Below are 25,579 nucleotides of genomic sequence, written 5' to 3'. Positions count from 1 at the left end.
GAATGGGTAACGTTAAAATTGGAGTAATTGAGATGTCTCATAGTTTTTATGTCTATCTCCCCAACTAACTCGTAAACTTTTTTGGCCCCATACTGTTACTAGTCTTTGAATCCCTGGCACCCTGGGACATAATGGTCCCTCAGCAAATGCCAATTCTTAACTGAGCAGGGCATTGGTGGATGTGGGGGCAGGTCACTCGAATGGGCTGATCCTGGGGTGTGCCAGCTGGGGGACAGGTGCCTGAGTGAGGACACTGGCCATGCCAGAGCATCCACTGGCAGGGGATGGAGTGGTGGGCCACAGGGGCTTGGCAGACGCTCTGAGGCACAGAGAGATGAAGTTTTCACGGGGCAGCAGGGAAATGAGTTGTATGGCTGTTCCTAGTAAGTGGGCAGGCTGGGCGGAGGGATGGGGCTTATTAGAGGAGCTTGTAGTATAAGATGGCTGAGCCCACAGGAGTGGCCATAGGGAGTTTCCAGCCTTGGGGATGAGGGGAATGCAGAATTGGGACCGGGCTGGGTCCTCATTACTGAGGGAAACGCTGTTGGGATCCACACAATGTGAGCTCTGAGGCAGCTGCAGATGTCCCAGGCAGGGCTGAGGAGCCTGCATTTCTCTGCCCGATCCTTCTTTGGGGAGGCCTCACAGTCAGTCCTACAGAGAGATTGTCTTGTTGCCCCTATTGGCAACAGGCTCCACATTCTGGGGCCCTTCCAGGGCTCTTGCCCCACCCCCCACAGCCTCTCTCCAGGCTCAGAAGTCCCGAACAGGAGGTTGCAGCCCCCTTGGAGGTGTGGGTGATCAGGTGGGAGGGCAGAAAAACTGCAGCACAAAGGTCTCTGACAGCCTGGAGGGCCAGTGAATGGGGCACCCAGGTGTGTGTGGCCGGGTTCCAAGCACCCGGGCAGCCTGGCCGTGGAAGGAGAAGACTACGGAGGGCCTCCACTTGCTCCTTCACTCTGGAGACAAGCAGCCTCCCAGGGAGGGAGGGTACCAGGGGAGAGGGAGGTCCCAAAGGCCAGCCTATTTCACAACCACCTGCTTCTCCAGCCCCAAAGGACCATAGGGTATACTTTGCCGAGGGGTACCTGGGAGGGAGGGGCTGGGAAGAGGTACAAGAGGACCTAGAACTGGCTGGATCTCAATATCTAGGTAGTGATTCTGAATTGCTGCCAGCTCTGGGCCTTGGAAGCAGTCTTAGGAAGGGAGAGCAGATCTCAGCTCTCTCAAGCAGTCTCAAGCAGCAGTCATATAAAACCCACAAACAGTCCAGTCTTTTTTTTTTTTTTTTTTTGACACAGAGTCTCACTCTGTCACCCAGGCTGGAGTGCAGTGGCCTAATCTCGGCTCACTGCAACCTCCGTCTCCCAGTTTCAAGCAATTCTCCTGCCTCAGCCTCCTGAGTAGCTGGCATTACAGGCACGTGCCACCACACCCAGCCAATTTTTGTATTTTTAGTAAAGATGGGGTTTCACCATGTTGGCCAGGCTGGTCTCAAACTCCTGACCTCAGCTGATCTGCCCGCCTCAGCCTCCCAAAGTGCTGGGATTACAGGCATGAGCCACCATGCCTGGCAGTCCAGTCTTAATTAGCAACCTTGGACTGGTCTGACTCCCACCCTTCCACTCTGGGCCACTGGTGGGCTTCTGGAAAGAAAGGAGGGGCTGGGCAGGATGCAGGCCAGTTATGAAGGACATCAAGTCTTCCTTCACTACCCTTTTCTCATTTCAGGTTCCTCTTTCCTCCTATTTTAAATCTTAATATATCTTACAGTAAAGTTATCTTAATTTATCTTATAGTAAATTTCATTTAACTATTCTACTTCAACAAGTAAAGAGAACTACTGTATGCCCAGCCCTGGCCAGCCTGGCAGCATCAGACAGGACTCAAATATGAACTAAGGGATTTTGCTACTCTATTCCTGTAAATAGAAAGAATTTGCGGGAGAGGGCAGGTTGCCCTGAAAACACATGTCTTTGTAGAGGTTGCCTCTTGGGAACCCAGGCAGATGTGCAAGGGGACTCTCAAGGCAGGCCAGGCAGGCAGCCTCCAGCGCCGGGCTTATCTCCCACAAGCAGCTGCGTGTTCACGCTCCTTGCCTCTGCTCCTGCAACATGTCTGACAGCCTCTCTGAAAGTGTGTGCAGAGGTATGCATGTCCATGTGCATGGTCACCCATGTTTGCTCCTGGACAGGCACAAGGCACAAGCTGTGTCTGAATGGATCTGGATCTGGAGCTGTGTCTCTCTCTGCCAGCGCGAGCGTAGCCCTAATCTTCTTGCTTCCTTCCTTCCTTCTCCTGCCAGCAAGGGCAGCCCTCTGTACTTCTGCCACTGATCCACTGGCCACCTTTGAGGAGTGGAGGTACTGCCTGTGCTGAGATATTCCTGGGCCTGGAATACCTTTTTTTCTTCAAGAAAATTCCCACTTATCTATCTGGCCCTTACTCTCTCGTGTCTTCAGGGCAAAACTGGAGCATCCAGCTGCCTGGCAGGGTAAATGGAAACGTAATTGTTGCTCTCTGAGGCTGGTCTGTGTTAAATCATTATTGTCTCCCCAGCCCGTCGCCCAGTGCCTGGGTCTTAGTAGCTTGCCTATAAAGGTTTGTTCAACATGTGGTTTATGGGCCTGGCTGGGGAAGCAGTGATGCACAGATGCACACTCTTTTGCCATCTGACTTCTCTCCCTTGCTGAAAATAAGCTCATGGGGTTGGCCCTGGGGCTGGCATTCAACTTTTGCCCCAAGTCACCTCTGGTGGCATCATTCTAACAGACCCACAACTACTTTGGGAAACAGTTTTGAATTATCTACTAAGGTTGATCAGGTGCATAGCCTACAACAGATAAATTATATTCCTGGGACTATGACTTGAGGAACACTTGCACATCTGTATCAGAAGATACCCACAGGAATGGTTTTTTTTTTTTTTTTTTTTTTTGAGACAGTGTATCGCTCTGTCGCCCAGGCTGGAGTGCAATGGTGCGACCTCGGCTCACTGCAACCTCTGCCTCCCAGGTTCTAGCTATTCTTGTGCCTCAGCCTCTAGAGTAGCTGGGATTACAGGCATCCACCACCACACCTGGCTAATTTTTGTATTTTTAGTAGAGACGGGGTTTCACCATGTTGGCCAGGCTTGTTTTGAACTCCTGACCTCAGGTGATCCGCCCGCCTCGGCCTCCCAAAGTGCTGGGATTACAGGTATAAACCACCGCATCTGGCCAGGAATGTTTTAGAATAGCGCCAAACTGGAAACAGCCCAAATATCCATCGACAGTAGAATGGACAATTAAATTGTTGTATTTCCACATTATGGAATACTACACAAGAAAAAAAATTGAAAAGATTACAGTCCTGCTCATTAACATGAATGAGGCTGGGCACCGTGGCTCACACTTGTAATCCCAGCACTTTGGGAGGCTGAAGCAGGAGGATGGCTTGAGCTCAGGAGACCAGGCTGGGCAACATAGTGAGACCCTGTCTCTGTAAACATTTAAGAAAATAAAGAAAAAAAAATAGCCGGACTGGGCCTGTAATCCCAGCCACTGAAGAGGCTGAAGTGGGAGAATCACTTGAGCCCGGGAGGTCAAGGCTGCAGTTAGTCATGACTGCGCCACTACACTCCAGCCTGGGTGACAAAGTGAGGCCCTGTCTCAAAAACAATAAAAAATTTAAAAGTGCTGAGCATGGAGGCCACTTTGGGAGGCTGAGGCAGGCAGATCCCTTAAGCCCAGGAGTCTGAGACCAGCCTAGGTGACATGATGAAACCCCGTCTCTACAAAAAATACAAAAAAATTAGCTGAGCTTTATGGCAAACCCCTGTAATCCCAGTTACCTTACCTAGGAGGCCCAGGCAGGAAGATGGCTTGAGCCCAGAAGGTTGAGGCTATAGTGAGCTGTGATCATGAACAGAGTGAGACCCTGTTTCAAAACAAAATGAAAAACAAACAAACAAAAAAACCAAGAAAACAAGAAAACAAAAACTATACAATTATGAGCCAAAAAGCAAGACATGGAAGAATATATACATATATATATAGTATGAGTCCAGCTATAGAAAGTTTGAAATCAGGCAACTAAACAATATTGTTCAGGGATCTATACAAAGGCAGGAAGCCATTGAGAAACGTAAGGGGAGGATTATCACCAAATTCAGGATGGTGGCTCCCCTGGGGAGAATATGTCAAGGAGGGGCACATGGGCTTGGAATACTGTCTTCATTGACCTACGTGTTGGGTACACAGGAGTTTGTTTTGTTATTTTTCACACTGCACATGTGCATGTATGTACTCCCCCATATATACCATGCATTTCACACAAGAACACAAAGGCCGTGTGGCTCTGCTCTGCCCCTTTCCCCTTCCAGCTCCCATTCTCATCCTCAGCTAGCAGAGGAGGGTCAGGGTCTTTTAGCACAGCTTCCTTCTGTCTCTGAGTGGGTCAGAGGAGTATGGGGGTGAGGGCCTCCCTTCTGTGGCTGGGCTCTGGCCACTCCAGGGTGGGAAGGCCTGGAGAAAACAGGGCCAGGCAAAGCCGGCTGGCTCTGCTGTTTCTGCCAATGCTGGGATTAGGCCAGGGCTCTGGCCCACCTGTCATTTCACTCATTCAGCATGAACATAGCCACTGAGCACTTACTGTGAGCCCCGGGTGCTACTGGGAGAGTTCAGATAAGTGAGAGAGGGTCTTTGACCGTAAAGATCTTACAGTATGCTCAGAGAGGACCATAGACACAAATAACAGCATACCAGCAAAATGTGAGCTAAGTGTCATGTGACTACTCATCTACTCTTTCAATAAACATTTGTTGTGCACCTATTACATGCCAGGAACCGTGCTGGATGGTGATCATGTAAAGACAGTCAAATCACAGTCCTAGCTCTCAGATTCATAGCCTGCCTAATGCTGGGGAAACTGGAATAAACAACTGTGTGGCAAGCCCATCAGTGCAGATATGCCCAGGCAGAAGGAGGAAGGGAACTCATCCAGGATGGATGAGATGGAGACAGAGGACTGAGGGAAGGTTGGAGAAGAGAGGTCTTCCTGAAGGAGGCAGGCCCTGGCCTGAGGCTTTAGAGATGGGGAAGCAAGAGAAAGGTTGAAGGGCTGGAAGGACTTCCAGAGCCGCCCCAGACCAAAGGCACAGGGGTGAGAAACACGGCAGTGAGGACTCCTTGCAACAAGAACACGAACATTCAGCGGGGAAGGAGGGAAGCAGCAGAAGGGGAAGGCCCAGGGGGGTTAGAGTCATATTTGCCTTGCCAAGCCTTAGATCTTTTTTTTTTTTTTTTTGAGACGGAGTCTTGCTCTGTCGCCCAGGCTGGAGTGCAGTGGCATGATCTCGGCTCACTGCAAGCTCTGCCTCCTGGGTTCACGCCATTCTCCTGCCTCAGCCTCTCCGAGTAGCTGGGACTACAGGCGCTTGCCACCTCGCCTGGCTAATTTTTTGTATTTTTAGTAGAGACGGGGTTTCACTGTGGTCTCGATCTCCTGACCTCGTGATCCGCCTGCCTCGGCCTCCCAAAGTGCTGGGATTACAAGCGTGAGCCACCGCGCCCGGCCAGCCTCAGATCTTATAGGTGCTGGGAGCCACTGAAGAATTTGCGGGGAGCTTGATAGTTCACTGGTTCAGCGTAGAGGAAGGGTTGAGGGGCATGGCCTGGAAGAAGGGAGGCAAGTTGGCAGGATGTTAAGATCCAAGAAGTATTTAAGAGATACCAGGCTAGCCTCTGACAGTGGGTGGGTGGTGGGTGAGGGAGAGAGGCCGAATTCTGGAATGGCCCCCTGCAAGAGTAACCAAGTGGTGCACACAGGGAGAGGAGAGCTCCCACTCTGCATTAGAGTGGCTGTAGGCTCTGGGTACCAAGTGTGGGCAGGGGTTGGGGACAGCCAGGAATGTGAATGGGGCTCTGCACCACCTGATTTCAGGGCTCCCAAACACTGGCCCGTGGACAGGGCTGGCCCGAGGAAGTGAAAAAAGTATGGGCATAAGTTCTCAAATCAAATGTACGCACTTTAAAGAACTATCCTTGGGCTGGGCGTGGTGGCTCATGCCTGGAATTCCAGCACTTTGGGAGGCTGAGGCGGGTGGATCATGAGGTCAAGAGTTTGAGACCAGCTTGGCCAACATGGTGAAACCCTGTCTCTACTAAAAATACAAAAATTAGCTGGGCATGGTGGTGTGCACCTGTAGTCCCAGCTACTCGGGAGGCTGAGGCAGAAGAATCGCTAGAACCCGGGAGGCGGAGGTTGCAGTCAGCTGAGATTGTGCCACTGTACTCCAGCATGGGTGACAGAGTGCAAGATTCTGTCTTAAAAACAAAAACAAAAACTATCCTTAAAAGTGCTTACAATTAAATCAATAAGTAAGCATGTCACTTAGAGGAATGAAGTGAATTATCAAAAGAAGCCCCTTAAAGATTCAAAAGTGGTTTTGTCCCGGGAGTGGGAATGGGGATAGGAGGGACAGGGGACTTTTATTTTTTTAAATAAGCTTTTAAAAACTGTAGTATTTTTTAAAACCATGAACATAAAGCATATGCAAAAATTTAAGGGCTGGGTACACTGGCTCAATGCCTATAATCCCAACACTTTGGGAAGTGGAGGTGGGAGGATCGCTTGAGCCCAGGAGTTGAGCCCAGCCTGGACAACATGGTGAGAGCCCGGCTCTACAAAAAATACAAAAATTAGTCTGGCATGGTGGTGCACACCTCTAGTCCCAGCTACTGGGGAGTTGGGGGGGTGGCAAGGGGGAGGGCTGAGGCCAGAGGATCTCTTGAGCCAGGGAGGTCGAAGCTGCAGTAAGCTGAGATCACGCCACTGCACTGGATGACAGAGTGAGATCCTGTCTCAAAAATAAATAAATAAATAAATAAAAAATCCTGGCCTAGCTGGGTGCGGTGGCTCATGCCTGTAATCCCAGCATTTTGGGAGGCTAAGGCCAGTGGATCAATTGAGGCCAGGGCTTTGAGACCAGCCTGGCCAACGTGGTGAAACCCCGTCTCTACTAAAAATACAAAAATTAGTCAGGCATGGCGGCACATGCCTCTAATCCCAGCTATTTGGGAGGCTAAGGCACGAGAATCGCTTGAACCCAAGATGCGGAGGTTGCAGTGAGCCGGGATCGCGCCACTGCACTCCAGCCTGGGTGACAAAATGAGACTCCGTCTTAAAAAAAAGAAAAAAAGGCCGGCCGGGCGCGGTGGCTCACGCCCGTAATCCCAGCACTTTGGGAGGCCGAGGCGGGCAGATCATGAGGTCGGCAGATCGAGACCAACCTGGCTAACACGGTGAAACCCTGTCTCTACTAAAAATACAAAAAATTAGCCGGGCATGGTGGCGGGCGCCTGTAGTCCCAGCTACTCGGGAGGTTGAGGCAGGAGAATGGCGTGAACCCGGGAGGCGGAGCTTGCAGTGAGCCAAGATCGCGCCACTGCACTCCAGCTTGGGCGACAGAGCGAGACTCCGTCTCAAAAAAAAAAAAAAAAAAAGCCTTGTATGAAATGATGGTAATAGAGGATAGGCTTCCCCCAACCCCTCTTCCCTTTAATGTCCTTATTGGCTAAAACAAAACGTCGTTGAGTCCTGAAATCCCAAACTGGGGGCCTTGAACCCCAGGCAAAGGCCAGATAGGCTGGCTCCGCGCGTTTGCAACCCCGCGGGCAGCCGGCAGGGGTCAGGCGAGCTCCATGCGACACCCGAGCTGCGTCTGGCGAGCCAGTGCTGCGCTCCAAGAAGCGCGCTGCCTCGAGGGAGAGGGTCAGAGGAAGGACTCTGGACCTGCCCCCTAGGCTGGGGGTCGCGACAGATGACCACCTGGGTCTTAGGTCCCAGCTCCCACCCGGCAGGCAGGGGACTGGGCACCTCTTTCCAGACCGCGCACTGCGTTTATACCAGGTCTGGTCCCATCCTGCCGAGGGCAACTCACCTTACCGGTCTTCTGAAAGGGGGCCCTGCGCGAAACCTTGCCTCCTGCACTCGGTTGTGCAAAGATCAAGGAGCTCAGACTTGAGAGGGTTACATGGGCAAGGGATTGTTATCACTAGATTATATGGATTTAGAATTAGGACTTAGGCTCCTGGGGAAGCCTGCTCTAGGACCCAGATGGTGGTTGTAGATTGCCTTGTCTAGAATCACCCTTGGGGATGTGAATAGGTCTGGGGCAGGATCCAGGAACCTGCATTTATTCCAGGTTGCCAAATTCTGATGAGGGGTGTGCTCAGACCACGCTTAAAAAACATCCCAGGGTTCTGTTGCCCTCCCACAGGGCAGGCAGCATCAACAGCAGCGAGCTGCCCTGATAGTGTGACCTGTCTAAAATTGGAGTGGAATAAGAGCCAGCCGCAGGAAGGAGCAGTGCTGGCAGCTGGTGCTGCAGATTTGCCCAATGCATGCAGGCAACCAAACACGCCCACAAGAACCAAAGTAGACGTGCCCCTTGTTCTTCCATTTACCACTCAGGCTGCATGGTTCATTTTGGTTTTTTGCTTTTAATTTTAAAACATTTATTTTGCTTCACATACAGAATCAGGAAAGAAATCGCCTCCCCAAGTCGACAGGGCTTAGACAGACTGGATGAAGCACCCCATTTTGCCACATTGTCTCCAGGCTGGTCGCTCCAGCCACACATTAAGCCAGCAAGATGGCCCTTTTAATCACATTCATCTCCAACACAGCAGGGAGCAAGACAAGGAAGTGAAAGGCACTGCCTATGAGGCCAAGATCTTGCCCTCAGGATGGGACTGAACTGGGGTTGGTGAGGAGCTAACCCCACCTGTCTCAAGCCTCAGGCTAGGAACAGCACTTGGCTGCAGGCCAGGACCAAAAGCCAGGATAGGCGCTGCTGGGCTGAGAGCCAAGAAAACCAGTTCCCTCTTTTTGGAACTCAGAAGGGGTGGAACAACACAGACCCATTCCCTTCTCAGATCACACTCTATCCAGACTGTTGTACAGTGGGGCCCAAAGCTGGAATTCTCAGAACACCTCCATTTTTCCCACTAGCAGATCTGGATTCTAGTTCGTTTTGACCTTGAGAAAGTCAAATTGTGTTGATCTTTTTAAAAACATAGGGGCGGTTTTCAGAAATCTATAAGCTTCTTTCTGGCTGTAAGAACTTAGCACTCTGGGCTCCCTGCTTCCGTTAAAACTCACTGGGAGATCTGGGAAAGGGAGGCTGAGACCTCTATCCTAAGGGCTGATTTTACCTTCCTGTCCCTCATGAAAGAACGGGCTGGCGGACAGGAATAGGACCTGGACCAGCCACTCTCCAAGGACACAAGCTGGATCCAGACAGGAAGCAGCGGCAAGTAGATTGCTTCTCCCCAAAATCACTGGTTTAGAAGCAGATGGGTTTGTTTCACAATATATTTAATACAAAATGGCAGCAGCCACTGTGCAGTTATAACAAAATTAGCCATAGGGTATCTGGAGAAATGTACACAGGCAGCCTCAGCTGGAGTCAGGCGAGCCAACTCCGGCCTGCTTGGGTAGGGCCTATGCCTGCTACCCAGTCAGCTGTGGGTGGTCACATGGCCAGGACTGGAAGGTGCCCGTGGCAGGGCGGTGCACAAGGGCTCAGAGGTGCTGTACAGGAGGAGCCAGTCTTCCAGTAGCACACAAAAGCATGCCGTCCTCTGCTCTGCCCCACTGCAGACTCTTAGCAGCATGTGTGTTCATTTATTTTATTACTATTTTTTGAGACAGAGTCTCACTCTGTTGCCCAGGCTGGAGTGCAATGGCGCAATCTCAGCTCCTGCCACCTCCGCCTCCTGCGTTCAAGCGATTCTCCTGCCTCAGTCTCCTGAGTAACTGGGATTACAGGTGTGCGCCACCAGGCCCGGCTAATTTTTGTATTTTTAGTAGAGACGAGGTTTCACCATGTTGGTCGTCAGGCTGGTCTTGAACTCCTGACCTTGTGATTTGCCCGCCTCGGCCTCCCAAAGTGCTGGGATTACAGACATGAGCCACCACGCCCGGCCTATTATTTTTTGAGACAGAGTCTTGCTCTGTCGCGCAAGTTGGAGTGCAGTGGTGTGATCTTGGCTCACTGCAAACTCCGCCTCCCGGGTTCAAGCAATTCTCTGCCTCAGCCTCCTGAGTAGCTGGGATTACAGACGTGCACCACCACCCCTGGCTAATTTTTGTATTTTTAGTAGAGATGGGGTTTCACCATGTTGGCCAGGCTGGTCTGGAACTCCTGAGTGCAAGTGATCCACCTGCCTTGGCCTCCCAAAGTGCTGGGATTACAGACATGTGCCATGGCACCCAGCCATCATTTATTTTTATTTTTAGAGACAGGGTCTCAGTCTGTTGCTCAGGCTGGAGTACAGTGGTATCATCATAGCTCACTACAGCCTTGAACTCCTGGGCTCAAGTGATTTTCCTGCCTGGGCCTCCCAAAGTGCTGGCATTACAGGCACACACCACCCTGCCTGGCCAAGCAAGCGTATGTGTTCATAAGCTGCTAGAAGCTGATACCTCTAGAAACTGGAAGAAGCAAGGGCCAGGTTTTTTGTTTTGTTTTGTTTTGTTTTTTGAAGAGTTTTGCTCTTGTCGCCCAGGCTGGAGTGCAATGGCACAATCTCAGCTCACTGCAACCTCCGCCTCCTGGGTTCAAGTGATTCTCCTGCCTCAGCCTCCTGAAGTAGCTGGGATTACAGGCTCCCACCACCATGCCCAACTAAATTTTTTCTATTTTTGGTTGAGACGAGGGTTCCACATGTTGGCCAGGCTGGTCTTGAACTCTTGACCTCAGGTGATCCACCCACCTTGGCCTCCTGAACTGCTGGGATTACAAGCGTGAGCCACCACGCCTGGCTAGGCTAGGTTTATTATTTTTTTCCCCCAGAAAAGAGACTGCAAGTTGAATTTGCCTTATCCAAAATGCTTGGAACCAGAGTGTTTCAGATTTCAGGATTAGGGATACTTAATCTGTACCAAGTTCCAATTCATGGAGAGGGGCCATGATTCTGCTGTGCTTGAGCAGAGAGATCTCCCTGCCAGAGGCTCACCCAAAAGAAAGAGGTGGGTACCTGCATGCCCCCAGGTGCCTACCCTGGAAGGTGGGCTCAGAAGTTAGAGAGCAAGGGCACAGAGTCACCAAAACCTGTCCCAACAATCCCCAGACAATATGCTTCCTGCTGAGTCCATTTTAAGTCACAGAACACTAGTCGTGGCACAGGCCCTGCTGTGAGGCCCATGATGCTTGGGAGTTGTTGTGGAGAACTTAACCTCATCCAGAGGCCAGAGGGCTGACAAGAGCAGCTGGGCAGGAGGGCCTGCTGTGGGCAGGGTGGGAGAGCTGCCACATCTCTACTTCCCAAGAAAGGCCACTAGGTGCAGAAAAGGGTCTCAGGACTAGTGAAAGTCTGCATTGAAGGCTCTGCCGATGACCAGCCGCCTCACCTCGCTGGTCCCAGCCCCTATCTCATACAGCTTGGCATCTCGAAGAAAGCGGCCCATGGGAAAGTCATTGATGTAGCCATTGCCACCTGCAACCAGGGTTTGGGCAGAGAAGAAAGGAAGTGATTGACAGTGGGCAAAACAAAGAAAGCAAACAGAATGCCAAGTATATAGAAACAGGCCACAGGAGGAGAGGGTGATTAAAGAAAAGCAGCAAAAGGTAGCAAGAGGGAGGGGTGTGGGGAATACACTAGTCCTTCCTTATCCTTGGGGGATACATTCCAAGACCCCAGTGGATGCCTGAAACCGTAGATAGTACCAAACCCCATATATATGTTGTTTTTTTTCCCTATACATACATACTTATGAGAAAGTTTAATTTATGAGTTAGGCACAGTAAGAGATCAACAATAATAACAAATACTAAAATAGAACTATTATGACATGCCAGCATCACTACTCTTGCAATTTGGGGCCACTGAGTAAAATAATAAGAGTTACTTGAACACAGGCACTCTGATACCAGGACAGCTGATTGGATACCCTAGGTGACTACTAACGGGCAGGTAGCCCACATAGCACAGATAGGCTGCACAAAGGGACGATTCATGTACCAAACATGACAGAGCAGCATGGCACAACACTTCATCAAGCTATTCAGGATGGCGTGGATTTTAAACTTATGAACTGTTTATTTCTAGAAATTTCCATTTAGCTTTTTTTTTTTTTTTTGAGAAGGAGTCATGCCTGTCACCTAGGCTGGAGTGCAGTGGCACGATCTTGGCTCTCTGCAACCTCCGCCTCCAAGGTTCGAGTGATTCTCCTGCCTCAGCCTCCTGAGTAGCTGGCATTACAGGCGCGCACCACCGCACCTGGCTAATTTTTGTATTTTTAGTAGAGATGGGGTTTCACCATGTTGGTCAGGCTGGTCTCGAACTCCTGACCTCAGGTGATCCACCTGCCTCGGCCTCCCAAAGTGCTGGGGTTATAGGCGTGAGCCACCGTGCCTGGCCTTTTTTTTTTTTTTTTTTTTTTCCCCGAGACGGAGTTTCACTCTTGTCACTCAGGCTGGAATGCAATGGTGCGATCTCTGGTCACTGCAACCTCTGCCTCCTGGGTTCAAGCGATTCTCCAGCCTCAGCCTTCCAAATAGCTGGGATTACAGGCTCCCGCCACCACATTTGGCTAATTTTTTTTTTTTTGTATTTTTAGTAGAGAGGGGGTTTCACCACGTTGGCCAGGCTGGTCTCGAACTCCTGATTTCAGGTGATTCACCGGCCTCAGCCTCCTAAACAGCTGGAATTACAGGTGTGAGCCACTGTGCCCAGCCACACATTTTTTTTTTTTTTTTTTTTTTTTGAGATGGAATCTCGCTCTGTCACCCAGGCTGGAGTGCAAGGGTGTGATCTCAGCTCACTGCAACCTCTGCCTCCCGAGTTCCAGCAATTCTCCTGCCTCAGCCTCCCAAGTAGCTGGGATTACAGGCATGCATCACCACGCCTGGTTAATTTTTATATTTTTAGGAGAGATGGGGTTTCACCATGTTGGCCAGGATGGTCTCAAACTCCTGACCTCAGGTGATCCGCCCGTCTCAGCCTCCCAAAGTGCTGGGATTATTGGTGTGAGCCACTGTACCCAGACCCATTTAGTATAGTTGGACCTTGGTTGACCACACTAACTGAAACTGTGGAAAGCAAAGCCGAGGAGAAGAGGGGACTACTGTACCTTGTTGGGGGTAGGGTGGGCAAGAGGTTGCGGCTGAAAGGCCACCCAGAATGCTAAGGTTACCAAAGAAAGAGGGGTGCCACTGACAGGCATGGCAAATGGGGATGAGAGGACGCCCACATAGCAGCTCAAGGATTCAAACCTCAGCTGCTCGGCTCGAGTCTGTGCTCTTAACCACCGCACAGCATGGAAACAAGGCTGGTCTACCTCTGAGACATCTCCCTTTCCCATTTCCTAGAGTCTATGAGGCAGGGAGGATGAGAGGGGGGTGTTGCCAAAGGCAGCAGCAACTCCTGGCATCTAGCAGTTTTCTCATTTGCTTTCCATTTCCTCCTTGTAACTGCAACAGAAAGAGTCCGAAGGTCCCAGCTCAGCTGGGCCTAGCATAAGCACATAGTGAGGAGTGGAAAGGAAACTGCTTTCTTCTTTTTTTTTTTTTTTGAGATAGCCTCTCGCTCTGTCACCTAGGCTGGAGTGCAATGGTGCAATCTTGGTTCACTGCAACCTCTGCCTCCCGGGTTCAAGCGATTCTCCTGCCTCAGCCTCCCAAGTAGCTGGGATTACAGGCGTGCACCATCACGCCCAGCATGGGGTTTCACCATGTTGGCCAGGCTGGTCTTGAACTCCTGACTTCAGGTGATCCGCCCACCTCAGCCTCCCAAAGTGCTGGGATTATAGGTGTGAGTCACCACACCCGCCCCGAAACAGCTTTCTGAAGTAGCCACAGGCCCCAGGAGTGAGGGAGCCCTAGGAGTGGGAAGTGGGGATCACTCACCAAAACATTGAATGCCATCCAGGGCTACCTGTGTGGCACACTCAGCTGAGTAAAGAATCACACCTGCACAGTCCTACGGGAGGAAGCTCGGGTCAGCAGGGCCCTGTGAGGCACACAGACAGCAAGTCCCAGCAGCTGGCCCACTGCCACCGCCTCTCCCCGACTGAGGCTGGCCCTCACCTTAGCAGTGCAGTGGCCCTCATCGCAGGCCTTGGCGACATTGTAGACATACTGCCGACACGCCATGAGGCGGGTGTACATGTCAGCCATCTTCCCCTGCATCAACTGGGCACAAAGGGATGTCACAGGTCAACATGCTGGAACACTCTCCCAGTTACCAAAAGCAGGTCAGCAACAGCAACAAGACAGCCAAGGATGAGGAAGCAGGGGCATGGAGAGGAGATGGGATTTACCCAGGATGATGGAGATGGAGGCAGGTGTGGGAGTTAGGGCCCGAGTGTGGCTGTTCCACAGCCCGCATTACACCCTGAAGTAGCCATCACTGCCTCCGAAAGGCATGGCTCCCAAGGCACCATTTACTCCAACGCTTATTACCTTCCAGCAGCTTCTTCGGACCAGAAGGTCTAACTACAAATACCAACCTCTTTCCCTTCTGCCCCCACAACCTGCACGCTTTGCTCTCCAACCTTACAATGCCTAGTTCATCCACCTCACACAGGAACCGAGGTGGCAATGTGATGAACTTCCTGATGACTTCCAGAGCCAGGCTGCATGCTGAGGAAGACTGCATTCCAAGCAGTCAAGTTCAATTTGCTAGAGGAGACAGTAAACATCCACGGTGCCCACCTCACTTCCTCTCTTTTCAAAGAAAACTTTAGCCCAGTCGAAGTGTACATGTCAGCAAAAGCACTTGGCTCACCTGGAAGTGGCCGATCTTCTGGCCAAAGGCTTCCCTCACGTGCAGGTAGGGAATGGTGTGGTCCAGGACCGCTTGCATGAGCCTGTCAGAAAGGAGAAAGGCCCCGTGGGCACCTCCTCATCCCACCACCGGGTGTGGTGGCAAAATGCTAGCGTGCGAAGGCCAGAATCCCAGGGAGGAGAAAAGCAACCTCAGAAAGTCTTGCCACAGTTATGGCACTGATTGACCAGAGGTGCAGGGGCGTGACAGCCCAGGTGTCGTTTCACAGCCGAGTAAGCCACCCTGCTCCTCAGGCCTTTTGTCTGTTACTTAATGATATTTCCCTGCTGTGGGAAGAAATCCAACATGGGAGGAGGAGGTTCCTTTTGTCTCCCAGGAGAGTGCAGGGCCAGGAGGCAGCTCCCTTTGGCCCCGCAAGGGGAAGGCTGCTGCTGCTCATGGTGGGTCACCTGCCAAAGAGGCCGACAGAGCCCAGCTTCCCCCAAGCCTCACACTTACCCGAGAGGCCCCCCAGCCAGCACCAGCCGCTCCAGGTCCAGCCCAGTCATCAGCACATAGACACCCTTATTCTCACGGCCCAGGATGTTGGCAGCTGCCAGGGTAAGTGCTGGTCAGAGGGAGAGAGCTGTCCACAGCCTCCTCACTTTTATCAAAGGTACTAGATTTGGAAACATGGCTCTCAAGTAAGGCACTAAAATATGTCACTTGACCTTTATTCAACTAAGGTTCCAGGTGAAAGAAAAGGATCAAGTGAACCCCTTCCAGTCAGAAGTGGAGCCGCCAGGACTCCCACCCCATCCACGAGGCCAACCACAAAGCCCAGGGTTGTTAGATCTTTCCCTTCCCTCTCTGGACTCCCTTGGATGGGAAAGAAGAAAAGTTAATTGGTCTAGAAGTCACCCAATCCCTCCCTGACTCTTTCTACGCAGGCACCTATAAAGAACCCAGAGAATTACTCTTTCCCCCAGGTGGAGTCAGCTCTGGTCCAATGTCACCTCCCTGCAGGGTAGTCCATGAAAGCTTCTTTGTCCAGGAGACAGGCCATTCAGAGCTAGTGACAGAAGCTGCTGAGCACCTCTCCACCCAGTAAAGCCAGGAGACTGGATGGCCTTGGGAGGTGTGGGCAGGAAAACGAGTTGACACTACTGACCTACCTTTAATGCTAGCTGAATTTTTTCCTGTCAACAAAGAAGGAGCTGCACAGCTGCCCCTCCCTGGATGCTCCCTGTAATTAAAGCACACTTTTTTGGGCTGTCGGTGATAGGCATGGTATATGGCTGAGGCAGACAGCAAACCTAACTGTTGATCAAATCCATGCCCCTGGCCACGCACGGTGGCTCAGGCCTATAATCCTGGCACTTTGGGAGGCTGAGACAGGTGGAGCACCTGAGGTCAGGAGTTCGAGAGCAGCCTGGCCAACATGGTGAAACCCCATCTGTCTCTCTACTAAAAATACAAAATTAGCTGGGCGGTGTGTGCCTGTTATCCCAGCTACTCAGAAGGCTAAGACAGGAGAATCACTTGAACCCAGGGGGAGGAGGTTGCAGTGAGCCGAGATCGCACCATTGCACTCCAGCCCTGGGCAACAAGAGCGACACTCCATCTCAAAAAAAAAACAACAAAAAAAATTAGCTGGGCAGGGTGGCGCATGCCTGTAATCCCAGCTACTCGGGAGGCTGAGGCAGGAGAATCACTGGAACCCAGGAGGTGGAGGCTGCCGTGAGCTGAGATCACGCCACTGCACTCTAGCCTGGGCGACAGAGCCAAGACTCCTTCTCAAAAAAAAAAAAAAAAAAAAAAAAAACCCAAACAACAAATCCATGCCCCTGGTCTGGTTAGTACATGATGGCTGTGCTGGCTCTCCCACAGTGCTCCACCATGTCACATTTCAGTTACACCTCGGGGGAGAAAATACTCAGACTCAAACAGAACTGCCTTCTCTCTACTGAGTCTGGCTTCCATCAGTGGATTCAGATGTTTTGTTTTTTTCTTAGTATCATTAATGCTAAAAATGAATAACTCATTTTTAAAATATTTTACAAAAACGTGAGTTAATGAGTTACTCACATGCAGTGGATGGGTGAAAGTACAGGAAGACTGAAGGACATCAGTGGGAAAGGGTAGGTCTGACCCTTCTCCTCCGGCTACTGAGTACAGACCCTACGTGGAGTGTGTGATGCCAGTCAGGCATGCCGCTGCAGGGCCCTGGCCAGGAAGGAGCGCTGTCCAGCAGCCCCAGCTCACAGCCTAGCCACGTGTCACTGAAGCACTAACAATGCCAAGCCTCTCTAACCCAGAGGCTTTCTCAACTTGAGAACAGCCAGATCAGCCTGGAAGGGGGTCAGGAGAGGGGCTCCCCAATTCTCGGTGCTACTTACCAGGAACCTTGCAGTCTTCAAAGATTAGCTCACAGGTGTTAGAGCCCCTCATCCCTAGCTTGTCCAGCTTCTTAGAGGTGCTAAAGCCAGGCATACCCTTTACAGGAAACAAAAGGTGGCCCTGGTTACAGATTAGCTCCAAGGGGGCCTCGTAAAGAAAAGGCCCCTGGGAAGAAGGCACCCACCTTCCTATTGAGTCCCTGTACCTGCACAGCATGGCAGCATCCTAGTCCCATGCTCCCCCCGGGACCTTCCGGTGCTAACGCCCCAGATTGATCCCAGCCTCCTCTGCCACTAGCTTGTGTTCTCCCCAGTTCTCACGGGGACAGTTCTTTCTCAATGATATGCTCAGTTCCCTGAGCCCTCCTGACCCCCCTGGCCTTATTTACCTCCCCCAGGGGACATTACTTCCAAGACACTGTCACCAGCCCAGTCAATTCCCTTATCCTCTGTTGTTCTCCTGTCTATACCCAAAGGGATCCTACTAGGGCTGAACTGAGCCCTCTGTGCTTTGACCTGGACTACTGGGTTGCAGCATGTTTTGGCAAGTGCCCAGCAAAGTGCTGGCACATGCTGCCTTCAGCCCGTAATAAGGGTGGCGTCACGCAACCTGGAGATTTCCCATGTCAGCCAGGCCCCTACTGCTCCAACCCTAGACAGCTACTTTCCCCCTCTCTATGGAGGGTACCGCAAACCTTTACAATGCTCGCTCATGAAACTCTCTGCCAACTCCCCGACCTGTGGCCCCAGCCTTCAGAGGGCCCCTGGCTTCCTCCTCATGATCATTAGGCAGGTGGTTCCTGCACCATCAGCTGTAACCCATCCTTCTCTCTCCTGCCCCCACTCACCATTGTGTTCTGCCCACTCATTCCCACACTTTTCAATTTCTCCCTCTATTTTCTTTTTTCTTCCCTTTTTTTTCCTTCTGACCAAAAAATCTGCTCAGTTCTCTCATTTCTTTTTTTTTTTTTTTTTTTTTTTTGAGACGGAGTCTCGCTCTGTCACCCAGGCTGGAGTGCAGTGGCGCGATCTCGGCTCACTGCAAGCCCCGCCTCCCGGGTTCACGCCATTCTCCTGCCTCAGCCTCTCCGAGTAGCTGGGACTACAGGCGCCCGCCACCACGCCCGGCTAATTTTTTGTATTTTTAGTAGAGACGGGGTTTCACCGTGGTCTCGATCTCCTGACCTCGGGATCCGCCCGCCTCGGCCTCCCAAAGTGCTGGGATTACAAGCGTGAGCCACCGCGCCCAGCCCAGTTCTCTCATTTCTAAAAACAAACCCAAACTCCTAACTTTTCATTTGAACTCCTGCTCTGCTTCCTTCTTATTTCTGTTGTCAAGGCTGTTGCAGGGGCAGTCTCCACTTGTATCCCACCCACACCTCAGTCTCCCACGGCCATACTCATCAGGTCCACCAAGGGTACCCTGACTGTCACGTCCCGACCTTTCAGTCCTCCCCTTTCTAGACCTCTTTGTGTGGCCTGGTGCTGAGGACGGCTCTACCATCTTCAGAAGTGACCCATCCGCCCTGGACTTCCTGGACTTTTGGTCACCCTCCTTGCAGTCTGCTCTCTGCCTCACCCCTACCTCTGGGGGCCTTGCAGAGCACACAACACTGATTCCATTTGAGATCAGTGAAGGGGCTATCTCTGGTACGATTGTTAGGAGGCAGAAGCCTCCCTGGCCCTGCACCCACCTATACTCACCTTCTCCACAATGAAGGCTGTGATGCCCCGAGAAGCTGGCACAGCAGCCAGATCTGTCTTGGCATAGACAATCAGGACGTCAGCATCAGGGCCATTAGTGATCCAGAACTTGTTGCCATTCAGGATGTAGTGATTTCCTAAGGGCAGGATGTTGGCTATTTGCTGAAGCCATCTTGGCCTGTCTCAGCCAGGCCATAGACCTTCTGCTGAGCAAGAAGCTGTCCACCTCTGAGAAAGTTCTGGAAACCCAGCAGGGGCCACCCCCAATTGTTGCTCCCTCACCCTGATAATGTCTGTACCTCTGCCCAATTTGGCTCCCAAGTTGAGAGTGGCCTCACCTTTCTTTTCCGCTTTGAGCTTCATAGAGACAACGTCAGAGCCTGCATTGGGCTCACTCATGGCCAGGGCTCCGATGTACTCACCACTGATCAGCTGCAAGGAAAACCCCCAACAGGCCTTGTTACAAGCTCAGAGTACCCTAGAGCAGCTCACTGGTACTGCTTCTTCCGTCCACATTACACCCCTTCAAACTTCGCTCTCAGACCAGGGTATCGGTAAAGTCCTAGAAGTCTCTTCTAAGCCCAATGGCTACAAGGCTGAAAATGCCTCTCCTTTTTCCATTCCCTTTGCAAAGGAAGCTAGTCCTACTCTTCCATTTCTTAGAGTTCTCTTCAAATGTTGTCTGTCTGTTGTTCAGTGCAAGAGTTCTGGTCCTATTTTTATTATTTTTGGCTCAAGTATTTTAAAGCAATCCATGGCCTCTTCCTAACTACATTTGGTTCATGGCAGCATGCTACAGAAAGCAGGTCTGACTGCCCCCCAAGGGGAGAGGTTATCTTATAGTTGGTGGTTGCACTGTGAGATTAGCGTGTATTACATTTCCATTTCCTCACCTTCGGGAGATACTTCTCTTTCTGGGCCTCATTCCCATTGCGTACAAGCTGGTTGATGCAGAGGTTGGAGTGGGCACCGTAACTGAGCCCCACTGCTCCAGAAGCTCGGGATATCTCCTCCATCACCAGCACATGCTCCAGGTAGCCCAGGCCGGAGCCGCCATACTGAACTGTGAGTGGTGTGGTACAAGGGAGTGGAAAAGGCAGCCCAGATTAAATCGGGACATTAAGAATCTTACATTTGATGGCAGAAGGGAAGCACCTTGTAGCACCTATTCCAAATTCTCTCTAGCAACAAGAATAAGCTGATGCCACAGACCTGCTTACAAGCTCACTGGACTGGTTTTGCCTGCTGGTGCTTGTCAGCTGAGGGGTGATGCAGAAGGCAATCATTGCAACTCCTGCTTTATCCCAGACAGACTTCTTGATGAAGATATGTGAACAACCTGAGCATCCACTACTCAGAAAGTTACAGAAATGCAGAGGCAGATGAATAAATGAAGGAAGAGGGCCTGGAGAAAAACAAAGGCATTGGGGTGGAGGTGGTGTCCAAAGCACCAAGAACAGATACAAAGCCAGAGGATGTGATGTGTCTGCAAAAGGCCTAAGGAAGGTGAGATTTTATAGCATAGGGCTGAACCCAAAGAAGCAGGGCTGGAGGCCGGGCGTGGGGCTCACGCCTGTAATCCCAGCACTTTGGGAGGCCGAGGCGGGCAGATCACGAGGTCAGGAGATCAAGCCCATCCTGGCTAACACGGTGAAACCTCGTCTCTACTAAAAATACAAAAAATTAGCCGGGCATGGTAGCAGGCGCCTGTAGTCCCAGCTACTCAGGAGGCTGAGGCAGGAGAATGGCGTGAACCCGAGAGGTGGAGCTTGCAGTGAGCCGAGATCACGCCACTGCACTCCAGCCTGGGTGACAGAGTGAGACTCTGTCTCAAAAAAAAAAAAAAGAAAGAAAGAAGCAGGACTGGAGGACTGGTGACAGGAGAGCCACAGCCTCAGGGACAGTTTTGAGGTTAGCTGTGCAGCAGAGGGCAGATGAGATGCTGTCAGAGAATTTCAGAACTCCTCATAAAATATATGGTTTTTCCTTGGCAGCAGATCCAAACTCAAAGTGGCTGAGTCACCTGATACCACCCCCAGCCCTGCTGATTGGGTCAAGCCTAGCAAGGTCCTATACACATGTTCACTCTGACTAATAAGTCAGGCTCGTCCTAGGCTCTAAGGAAACCTTGACCTGCCCCTACAACTGCAGGAAGGAAAGCCTGAAGGCAGGTGATATTAGAAACAGCCACCATGACATCATGCAGAAACCAGAACTTGTAACCAGCTTTCTTTTTCAGGTTCCCTTGAGTTTTCATCTGATTTCTTTTCTTTTTTTTTTTCAAAAGGCGGGCTCTCACTCTCTTGTCCAGGCTGGGGTGCAATGGTGTAATCATGGCTCACTGCAGCCTTGAACTCCTGGGCTCAAGCGATCCTCCTGCCTTGGCCTCCCAAGTCGCTCGGAGTACAGGAGCCCACTACCACACCTGGCCATTTTCATCTGATTTCTAACTGCCTCTTTCTTCCGTAAAATACAATCTGATTCAGAAGCATATTGTCTGCAGGGAGTGGGGTACATAACCCCCCAAAACACAATAGGAGAGTCTTGCTTAGGAGTGCCCAGCAGCCTTTCCCCCATGCTTTTACATTAAGATAGTTTCAATTAATCTTTAAGTGGTTTCATTTTATGAAAGGTGATATAACTTTCTAGGATGTAAGGAGAAGTATATTGGGTTCCACTCATACTCTCATGCCCAGAGTGAATACAGGCCCAAGCAGGTTGGGCTTTTTTTTTTTTTGAAACGGAGTTTCGCTCTGTTGCCCAGGCTGGAGTGCAGTGGCACGATCTCAGCTCACTGCAACCTCCGCCTCCCAGGTTCAAGCAATTCTCCTGCCTCAGCCTCCCGAGTAGCTGGGATTACAGGGATGTACCACCACGCCCAGCTAATTTTGTATTTTTAGTAGAGACGGAGTTTCTCCATGTTGGTCAGGCTGGTCTCGAACTCACGACCTCAGGTGATCCGCCTGCCTCGGCCTCCCAAAGTGCTGGGATTACAGGCGTAAGCAACCACGCCTGGCCTAGGCTCATCTCTTTACCGGGCACTGCAAGCCAGTCTGGGCCTCTTTCACAGGTTAATAATATCCAAACCAGAGCCTGCCAGCTCCCTGCCTTCTCCCTCCGGACAGCCTGTTAAACACATCATCTGGCCACCTCATCTGGAAGCCCAGATAGACATCTCTCTCCCCTGCCCACCCCCCACCCTACTCCCCCTGCCATCTGCTCCCAAATGAGCTCCAAGGTTTAAGCAGAAGAGGACACAGGCAGTCCCTGCAGGGACACACCTACCCAGAGTGTTCCTGCTGAGAGGCCACCGGTATGACAAAGCTTATAGGGATTAGGGGAAGCAGTAAGACTGAGGTACTATGAAGACAACCACTTGATCCAGAGTTTTCTAAACTTCCCAAATCACCTGGGTGAGCCTATTAAGTATGCAGAGTTCAAGAGTTGGAGTGATCCTGATCCAAGTGAGCCACAATGACCTAATTAATCCCTCTGCCTTCTCCACATCACTGTCTAATAAAATAGAAGAGTGTCCTGTTCTCTGGACTGACAATCAATGGGTGCTTTCACAGATGCAGTTCTGGGTTTCTTTAAGCACAATCTTTCCCTTCCCTTCCTGCTTCTTTTGGGAACTGTTTTAAAGGGCACATAAGAAAAGTTCTTTTTAGGGAAAGACACCATACTCACCAGGGGCTGTGATGCCCAATACGCCCAGGTCCCCCAGCTGCTTCCAAAATTCCTGCCAACAGAATGGAGTGGAGTGGAATGAGTGTTGAGGGGAAGGCAGCCAGTCACATGTGGCTGGAACAATGAGACCCAGACACTTCAGAGAGAGGGGCTGCATTCTTAGGGAGGCTTCATTTACCAGAAAACTGTGTGAGCTCTTCCAGGTAGCAGTGCAGCTCAGCCCCACTCCCTGACTGCCCCCCACTGCCCGGGCCTCCCAACTCACTCGCAGGTTCTTGAACTCGTTGCTGCGATCAATCTCCTGGGCCTTGGGGGCCAGGTGCTCCTGAAGGAACTTAGCCATGGTCTGACGAAGCTAATAGAAGACAGGTAAACAGATGCCACTGCAGACAGTGTCTCCACTACCCAGGCACATTCAAGAGAAAAGGCCACAAGTAACTTCCCCAAACAGCATCGGACTGAAACTGAGAGGCCTCAGTAGTTTATGCCTCCTCAGAGATGATCTTCACCCCTCTTTCTTAAGGTCTCCAGCCTAGACAGCTTGATGGTAATTTTTAAAACGTCACACCCTACATAAAAATCATTCCATTGGTTTCCACTGTACTTAGAATAAAACACAAGCTTCTCACCCAGGCCTACTAGGCCCTGCAGGAGCTGACCCCAGCTGACTCTCCTAGCTTCCCCAGCACCTTCCCTCCTCCCACCCTCTGTGCTCCAACTGCATTCCAGGCAGACTCCAGATCTCAACAGTTGTCAGGCTCTTTCAAGCCCCTGAACCTTTGGCTAAAAGGGTCTAATTACCCAAAGAGATTAGAAATTCCTCTTGGCGGCTGGGCATGGTGGCTCATGCCTGTAATCCGAGCACTTTAGGAGGCCGAGGCAGGAGGATCACCTGAGGTTGGGAGTTTGAGACCAGCCTGACCAACATGGAGAAACTCTGTCTCTACTAAAAATACAAAATTAGCCGGGAGTGGTGGTGCATGCCTGTAATCCCAGCTACCTGGGAGGCTGAGGCAGGAGAATCACTTGAACCCAGGAGGCGGACGTTGTGGTGAGTGGAGATAGCGCCATTACACTCTAGCCCGGGCAGCAAGGGTTAAACTCCGTCTCAAACAAACAAACAAACAAACAAAAAAAAAAAAGAAAGAAACTCCTTTTGCCAGGAAAGCTTGAGAACAGGGATTGAACCCTTTCCGCCTGAGGTGGTTCACGGAAGCTCTGAGCGCTCGCTGGCTATAAACATAAACTACGGAGTTGCTGGAAGGCTCATACCTCTGCCAACTCCATCCAGCCTCCACGTGAAGCCTCAGGAAGGACTCTGGTTCTGCTCCATTTGTAAATACTTCTTCGTCTTCTTTTCTATTTTTTATGAGATGGGGGTCTGGCTATGTTGCTCAGGCTGATCTCAAACCCCTGAGCTCAATCCTTCCACCTCGGCCTCCCAAAGTGCTGGGATTACAGGTGTGAGCCCCGGGGCCTGGCCTCCAACTATTTCTTTCAAGTACTTGTTCAACTTTTGTGTTTTGACCCAATGGGCTGAAGAGCGACAGGAGAGCTCACTGTGGCTTTTTAAAACCCCCAAACTGTTTATACAAAAAAGACTCCCTGGTAATTACGATGATCACCCAGGTGTGAGAAGCATACATCAGACTGTTCAGGTGTAAGTGAACTACATACAGATTGAGGGCCCTTGTGCCACAAGCGGTAAGTAGCCTGCCAATCCTCCACCAAAACACCATCAGTCTCCCAGGAGCTCTCCCAGCCTCGACTCCTCCTCTCTACTTCCAGCAGTACTGTCCCAGTCTCAAATCTTCACTCCACAGACGTGAGGCTGAGGTCAGAGGACTGGGCCCGAGGTCGGAGGCCCCGCGTCCCGCCCCGGCGCTGGCGCTCCCAACGACCCACGGGCAAAAGCCAAGGCTGGGTGGGCGCTAGGCCGACGGGGACCAGGCAGGAAGGAGGCCTTTGGGCCAGGAAGGGGGTCAGTCTCCTCACCTGCCTCTGCTCCTCGCTTAGCCCGTTGATTGCATCGTCCACGGGCAAAAGCGAGTGGGCCCGCTGGGAAACGAAGCCGGCAAGCGGCGGCCGCAGCCTCCAGCTCACCACACGCCACCCCAGCAGCCGAGTCGCAGTCGCCATCTCTGCTCTGCACGAAGAGCCAGCGCTGCAACTGAGCCAGCTCTTAGCTCCACCAATCCAGGCTTCGCCGCCCCGCAAACCGGCAAGGGGGTGGGTCTGCAGCAGCCAATCATCCTAGGCGGCCCGCCGAAGGCGGTGCTGTCCTTGGACCGCACCCGAGCCAATCAACCGTGATCGCCTGCCAGCTTCCAGCCAAGTGCAAAGGCCGCAGGCCGAGTGGCCCTGCCCCGAGCGCTAGAAATGCTGGCGTGCTCCCTAGGATGAGTGTTTTTAGGGGGGTAGAAGAGGAAGTGTTTTTTTTTTCTTTTTATCTCCCTGCGTTGAAATAGCAGCCCCTAACTGCGGAAATCTCTCTGTGGGAAAGCAGAGTGTGGAAACAGCAATCAGAAAACTGCCCACGTGCCCAGTAAATTGGTCAAGCATCTCTGGAATAATTAAGATCGGAAAAGTAGTGCTTGCTCTAATGTGCACACTGATTATAACTGAGTACATCTTGCTTTATTATATAACAAGGTTTGTAGATTTAGATTCATGTTTTATGGGAAAGGAGTTATTAAGGAGTAGCTGCCTTCTAGATTGGAGATGCGCCTCGATTTACAGTGAGGTTACTTCTCGATAAACCCATCATAAATGGAAAATATTGTAAGTCAAAAATGCACTTTAAAAATACACCTAGGCCGGGCATGATGGCTCACGCCTGTAATCCCAGCATTTTGGGAGGCCGAGGCGGGCGAGTCACCTGAGGCCGAGAGTTTGAGACCAGCCTGGCCAACATGGAGAAATCCTGTCTGTACTACAAATGCAAAAATTAGCCGGGCGTGGTGGCGCGTGCCTGTAATCCCAGCTACTCAGGAGGTTGAGGCAGGAGAATCGCTTGAACCCGGGAGGTGGAGGTTG

The 25,579-nt window shown here is 51.4% G+C and overlaps 1 protein-coding gene across 16 annotated transcripts in view; it reads right to left on the bottom strand.

Annotated features, from left to right (window-relative positions):
- Nucleotides 1-24,919, bottom strand: part of IVD (isovaleryl-CoA dehydrogenase) — a 31,763-nt gene extending 6,844 nt beyond the window's left edge. For 7 of the 16 annotated variants that reach the window (XR_010120752.1, XR_010120751.1, XM_063639145.1 and 4 more), the window contains exons 1-11: nt 24,539-24,919; nt 22,809-22,898; nt 22,544-22,595; nt 19,750-19,919; nt 19,195-19,288; nt 18,857-18,993; nt 17,153-17,249; nt 15,273-15,366; nt 14,775-14,856; nt 14,075-14,179; nt 13,895-13,967 (exon numbers count right to left, since the gene is read on the bottom strand). Coding sequence is in view for 13 of the 16 variants with exons in the window: in XM_063639145.1 (XP_063495215.1) it covers nt 13,895-13,967; nt 14,075-14,179; nt 14,775-14,856; nt 15,273-15,366; nt 17,153-17,249; nt 18,857-18,993; nt 19,195-19,288; nt 19,750-19,919; nt 22,544-22,595; nt 22,809-22,898; nt 24,539-24,682 (1,138 nt within the window). In the remaining 3 variants the exon portion in view is untranslated. The other 9 variants (XM_063639147.1, XM_063639151.1, XM_055278713.2 and 6 more) reach the window with 8 other exon arrangements.
- Nucleotides 24,920-25,579: the final 660 nt, after the last annotated feature.

The sequence above is a fragment of the Symphalangus syndactylus genome, chromosome 5 (genome assembly GCF_028878055.3).
Source record: "Symphalangus syndactylus isolate Jambi chromosome 5, NHGRI_mSymSyn1-v2.1_pri, whole genome shotgun sequence".
NCBI lineage: Eukaryota > Metazoa > Chordata > Mammalia > Primates > Hylobatidae > Symphalangus > Symphalangus syndactylus.
The sequence above is the reverse complement of the archived record's forward strand: the minus strand, read 5'-3'. Positions and strand labels throughout refer to the sequence as shown.